Below are 6,621 nucleotides of genomic sequence, written 5' to 3'. Positions count from 1 at the left end.
TAAACTATTGTTCACTATTAGTCTATCAAAACTAAACTATTGTTTACTATTAGTCTATCAAAACTAAACTATTGCTTAATATTAGTCTATCAAAACTAAACTACTGTTTACTATTAGTCTATCAAAACTAAATTATTGTTTACTATTAGTCTATCAAAACTAAACTATTGTTTAATATTAGTCTATCAAAACTAAACTACTGTTTACTATTAGTCTATCAAAACTAAACTATTGTTTACTATTAGTCTATCAAAACTAAACTATTGTTTACTATTAGTCTATCAAAACTAAACTACTGTTTACTATTAGTCTATCAAAAGTAAACTATTGTTCACTATTAGTCTATCAAAACTAAACTATTGTTTACTATTAGTCTATCAAAACTAATCTATTGTTTACTATTAGTCCATTATAGTATAGAAGAGAGGACAAAAGGGAAGTGAAATGATAATTGACATAATAATTTGTTTCACAATGTGATGGAGGAGAGCAGTCAGATGACCTCTGAATGCACTTTTATTTGATCTTTGATGACATGATCATCAAGCAACTTTTGAAAACCAGTGATGGACTGATGGTGTAAAGTGTGACCATGTGCAGGTGTGACAGGTGTCAGTACAGAGTTACATGAGGGGGCTGCGTGTGTGTGTTCAGTCTGAGGAATGTTTTTGGAGAAGCACTGGCCGTGTTGACACAGTTGAGGGCTCGTTGTTTTTAGCCAACCGTTTAGGAATTTGCTGGGAAAGAGGCGTGGCAAAGCTGCCGGAAACATGAGCTTCAGCAGCGTTCAGCAGCTGCCCCTCACCGAGCATCTCTCTGCCCTCTTGTGGGGGGCTGTGTGCATGTGTGTGTAACCACTTTGTACCACAATTTGTACCTAAAAGTGAGCAAAACCTGACAACTCTGAGAAAAACATCCCATTGAGGATGCCCCAATTTGTAAAAACACTATAAAACTATGGTAAAAAAAATTGCTCTCAAAAATGATTTGTTTTTGTTTGTTTGTTTGTGTGTGTGTGTGTGTGTGTGTGTGTGTGTGTGTGTGTGTGTGCGTGCGTGCGTGCGTGCGTGCGTGCGTGCGTGCGTGTGTGTGTGTGCTGATAGGATTGAGAGCTGCACTTTTTTCTACTGTATATAATTTAAAACCGGATCTGGCCCAGGTGTGTAAGTCACACAAATCCACATCATTTCTGTTATAATTTACTCACTCTTTCATTCTTGCACATCATTTTCATGTTTAAAACTAACGTAATTTTACATTTTGAATACAACCTATTGATCGTTTTAAGTTGAGCTCTTCCTTGATGTGAGAACTTTCATGCGAGTAGCCCGTGTCACCTGTCTCTCTCTCACCCCGTCCCGGCGGTTTGAGTTCAGTCCTCATGTTGACATGACAACACGGTCCGGGTGCGAGAGACTTCAGGGGCTGTTGCCATAGAGACGTGTGGCCTCTCTGGAGTCGGGCCCAGGCAGTGTTACAGGTTGTTCTGCTGTAAACAATGACCTTGTTGTGTGTGTGCAGCTCTGGAATGCTGAACGTCTGGAAGTCCAGAGAGAGAGAGAGGGTGAAGAGTGAGAAAAGAGAAATAAGGGAGCGGGTGGGAAAAAGAGAGAGGTGGGGGGCATGAGAATGTAAAAAGAGGGATAGAGGTGAAAGCGTTTTACACTTGGAAAAATGGGCGTGACGTTTTATTTCTTCCAGACATCATCTGTCAGAATTTATGTGATGACATGAATCACAAATGCATAAAACATGTTCCGTTTTTAGTTGAAAACTGTTGTGTCGCCCCCTGAATCTGAAATTTGAAGAGTATGGAGGTGTGAAAAATGTTTGAGATCTTCAGTAATATTGACTTTTGATCGCAGAACTTGACATATCTGAGATCAGTTTTGACACATTGTCGACATCTCTTCTCAAACTGTAATGACAGACACATTTGTGACTCTTTCTCAGGAGAGATATCTGAGACGCAGATGACACATTTCCATTCGCTCTCCATTTAATCTCATTGATTTCTAGAAGAAATATTTGACATACTAAAGAGATCTCATATGTGATTTCTCTGTCTCAAGTGGCTAAAGCTTTCTGTTAATGAAAGAGTCTCAATCTGCACATTCACGCGAGCGCTGAACCCTCTGGAACATCTGACATCTCTGTTCCTGATGCCCCAGCCAGAGGTCCGGTGTAACCGTACGCCCGCCTCGGGTCTGCTTACGTGGGTGAGGGCTCAGCTTTGGCTCCTCCGTTCCTGGCAGCTTCACAGCTGTGCTGTTCTTCTGTATATATGGGGCAGCTGCAAACCCAGCTGTCTCACTCTCGGCGAGCCACACGACAGCAGCTCTGGAAATAGACAGCGGTCGGTAATTCAAGCAGTTCAGAGGCATCGGCTTTCCACTGAGAGCACGGACTGAGTCATTCTGACCCGCCCCTGTTCCACTAACACACACCGGCAACAAACACACTGTGTCCACCCGACCGTCAGGGTCACAAACACACGTCAGGTGTTACGTACACAAACATTTGTGTTTCTCCGTCATCTTAAGAAGCTTTGAGCTTAAAACTTGTGCTTAAATAATCTTGAGCCTCTTTACAAAAGAAAGAAAGAAAGAAAGAAAGAAAGAAAGAAAGAAAGAAAGAAAGAAAGAAAGAAAGAAAGAAAGAAAGAAAGAAAGAAAGTAAAAGAGAGAGAGAAACCTGTGCACCAAGCATGTGATGTCACTTTATTGTTTCTTCTGATTGTGATATGAAATATTTCTTGTCATTATTTGTTTTATGTGCATTGTTTTGGCAATATTGTAACTAAACAATCACACCAGTAAAGCACCTTTCATTTAAAAAATTAAGAGAGAGAGAGAGAGAGAGAGAGAGACGACTTCGTTATTCTTACATACTGTATGGAAAAACCAAATACGTTCTATGAACGTTTTGCTGACGTTATGAAAACGTTATTTTTGAATGTTTTATAAACATTCCGACAACGTAAGATATAGATTTACCAATGTAAGACGGAAATGCTATTTTAACGTTACTGCAAGAACAACTTTGAGGGAACGTTTAGAGAATGTTCTGAGAACGATCCCTGTACCTACGCGCAACAGTATTTTCAGTGTATTTTACTTGAATAAAATACAGCACATTTTTGATACAAAAGCAGAATTACAGTGCATGATGATGCATGCGTTTATATGCAGTGGTGTGTTTGAATTCCAGACATTCATTTCTCTGTCAGTCCATCGTTAAATTGAATGAACCTCTCAGCTGCTCGGGGAGTTATTTTAGGAGTCTCAGTTCAGTCATGTTATCATGATGTTGAACATTTTAATCCTCGATGATGTAGCCCACCCTGTTTACTTTATCAATACGCTTTTCAGGTCTTACTCTTATTGAGCACTTTAAAGATACGTTTATTGAACTTTCGGACTGATGATGCTTCCCGTGTGTCCGCAGGTGCTGGAAGACAACGATTACGGCCGCGCGGTGGACTGGTGGGGTTTGGGCGTGGTGATGTATGAGATGATGTGCGGACGTCTGCCCTTCTACAACCAGGATCACGAGCGCTTGTTTGAGCTCATCCTCATGGAAGACATCCGCTTTCCTCGCACGCTCGCTCCGGAGGCCAAATCTCTCCTGTCCGGCCTGCTCAAGAAAGACCCGAAGCAGCGGTCAGTCTGGAATAGCGCAATACTCATACTGTATCCCACGCTCGACTACTGCTGACAAAACTCAGTTTAAAATCATTCCAAACATGGCCATAAGAGTTACGCTTTCTATAATGTTTTACATCTGTTTAAATGATAAATGACTCAATTGTGACATTAACTTGGCGCAAAACTGTGTGTTTGTTGTAGGTTAGGTGGCGGCCCCGAAGACGCTAAAGAGATCATGCAGCACAAGTTCTTCACAGGAATAGTGTGGCAGGACGTTTATGAAAAGAAGGTGCAAATATTCCCTTTCAGACATCATCACTTTTGGCCATTGCTGTATATGACATGTAGACAAAGACACGGTTTAACCACCACACAATGATTCAGATGAAGTGTTTGGTAAAGAGTGGTTTTCGGTTGTGTGGGGATAAAAGGTGAAAAAATAATGAATAAATGTCCTTCCTCTGTTTTAATTGGTTACATCAGTGTTTGTTAACAGTATCTCTCTCTTTCTCAGTTGATTCCTCCGTTTAAACCACAGGTGACCTCAGAAACGGACACCAGATATTTTGATGAAGAGTTCACAGGACAGACCATCACCATCACACCACCTGGACAAGGTTGTGCTGTCACAGTCTCATCCAGAGGACTGACCAGCTGTCTCCTCTTGCAGTCTGGAAATGACTCAAATGTTTTTAGAATATTTATTCAAGTGTCGTCCACGAAACTGAATAAATCTTCTCAATCACACTTTTTATATACTGTCATACTGGTTCATGTCTAGAATGACCTAAAGACTTTCACCCAAAGTCTAGTGTAACTAGATGCTGTTATCAAAATCGTTCATTCGTTTAGTAAATGTAAAAAACAAGTTGACTTATTAAAAAAGTGACTTTAAATATGGCACTTGGTGAAATGTTTTGTTGCTATGCTGGAAAGTGCCCATCGTAAATTCATCATTTATAAATGTAACATTCTGCAGATGTTCGCTCAACTTCACTCATGCGTGATTTTTTTTGTTGTTGTTGACAGGCGACAGTATGGAGGCGTTTGACAGCGAGAGGAGGCCACATTTCCCACAATTCTCTTACTCTGCCAGTGGAATGGCCTGAAACATCACATCATGTGCCTCTGGTTTGCCTCCTTCATCCCTCATCAGACATTTTAGATGGAAGTTGCACATTTCAATGTAAAACCACGAGCGCAGAAACTGCTCATATACACCAGACTGATTTACCGGTTTGTTTTTCACATATGTCTTTTGGTTCGACTTTCTGTGGCCTTCTGTGTTATCAATGTTTTTCTGAGGATTTGAGAGGGAACACTATAACATTTCCAGTCTACCTATCAAAATCATCAGTTGTAATATAGATTGAAAATACATTATGTAGCGCTTTTTTTATCTGCCATGATACCCTTATGAATATTGAAATGGAATGGCTAATTTAATGCCAAATCCCTTTTTTATCCTTCTTACTTTTTTTTAAATAACGATGATGTGAATTGACTGATTGACGCCTATCAAAAAGTGCTGTGAAAGCAATTGTAAATGTGTAATTGTATGATTCTTTACCCCTAAAGTACTTCTGGTCTAAATGTTCCTTGCTTTAGTAAATATTTGCATTGAATGTGCAGTACTGTATAATATAATATAATTCACATGAATAATGACTGAATTCCTCTAAAAAAAAGTATCTTTTTAAACTTTCACCCAACGGTCAAGATTGTTTCTCATAAACATTTAAAACATGTCCAAGAAATAATAGAAAGAAATACACATTCTTTTGTTGAAACAATAAGTCCATTGTTTTTTTATTCTATTTTTTGTATTGTGACAAATGCAAACCCCCTCACCCACATATTGTAATCATAATAATTTTAAAATGTGATCCAAAAATAGGCAAAATAAATGATTTAATATTATTTTGCTTGTAACGCTGAGGTCATGGGTTTAAATCCCAAGGAATTCACGTTTATTAAAACTATCTTAAATGAAGTGTAAGTGGCCTGGATAAAAGCTTGACTGTGACCTGAATGTGTTTTCATGGGATTCACACATTGATTCTGTATTAATTCATTTCTCAATCTCATTATCCTTATTTGTTGTTTTTTTCATTGCGGTTCTTGTTTTTTTTGCTTCTCAATGAGTTTTTTTTAACTTTCAAAAAGGGGAGTGGTGAAGAGTTACAAGAGACCAGAAACATTGCAGTTATTTGAAAATTTCTTCATTTTTTATTATTTATATATTAACAGCTAGAAATGATGTAATTTACTGTGCAGTATAAACTTTGTTTACACAGATCATGCTGATACATTTGTACATTTCATCTGATGACTCTTGACTGTTATTTAATAACACATTTCTACACATGAGAGTGAAACGGTGTAAAAACCATTAAATTGTTTTAAGGCATCTTGCAGTATGACCACAAAAATGCATTTCTTTGGTCATTTTTTATATTGTCAACACACAAACGTTGGTCATTGTACATGAATGAATGTAAACCCTGTTCTCCCTCATTTTTATATACTGCAACTTATTTTATATGCAAAACGTATTTTTCAGTCTGTTGTTTCATACGATTTATGCTCTTTCATACTGTTCTGTCATCTTTTTAAATGGGGAAATATTTGTAATTTTTTAATCCTCAGTTTTTTTCTGCAGTCTTTTTTAACACAAACTAAAGAACATCAGCTTTAGGATACAAATAATATAAAGTTTGTATACACTTTTGAGCTTTTTATAGTTTAGATTTTTCCACTGAATTGATTATAAATAAAATTTTGGCTAAAAATTAAAACCTTTTGATTTTTTTGTGTGTGTGTGTGTGTGTGTGTGTGTGTGTATTAATATATGTTAAACATACATTAATATAACTTTTTGTGTAATTTTACTTATGCAAAACTCACTGTGGTCAGTTACAAGTGAAAAAATCTCTGTGATACTTACACATGACTCTGTTAGCTCAAAGTCTAT

At 37.7% G+C, this 6,621-nt stretch overlaps 1 protein-coding gene across 1 annotated transcript in view; it reads left to right on the top strand.

Moving 5' to 3' along the window:
* akt1 (v-akt murine thymoma viral oncogene homolog 1) overlaps positions 1-6,436 on the top strand; it is a 33,678-nt gene extending 27,242 nt beyond the window's left edge. Inside the window, exons 10-13 of the mRNA XM_057344416.1 lie at positions 3,448-3,662; positions 3,849-3,936; positions 4,162-4,264; positions 4,677-6,436. Coding sequence (XP_057200399.1) covers positions 3,448-3,662; positions 3,849-3,936; positions 4,162-4,264; positions 4,677-4,756 — 486 coding nt within the window. The 3' untranslated portion in view covers positions 4,757-6,436. The remainder of the gene's footprint in view (positions 1-3,447; positions 3,663-3,848; positions 3,937-4,161; positions 4,265-4,676) is intronic.
* The last annotated feature ends 185 nt before the right edge of the window (positions 6,437-6,621 follow it).

This window comes from Triplophysa rosa, linkage group LG10, assembly GCF_024868665.1.
Source record: "Triplophysa rosa linkage group LG10, Trosa_1v2, whole genome shotgun sequence".
NCBI lineage: Eukaryota > Metazoa > Chordata > Actinopteri > Cypriniformes > Nemacheilidae > Triplophysa > Triplophysa rosa.
The sequence above is the reverse complement of the archived record's forward strand: the minus strand, read 5'-3'. Positions and strand labels throughout refer to the sequence as shown.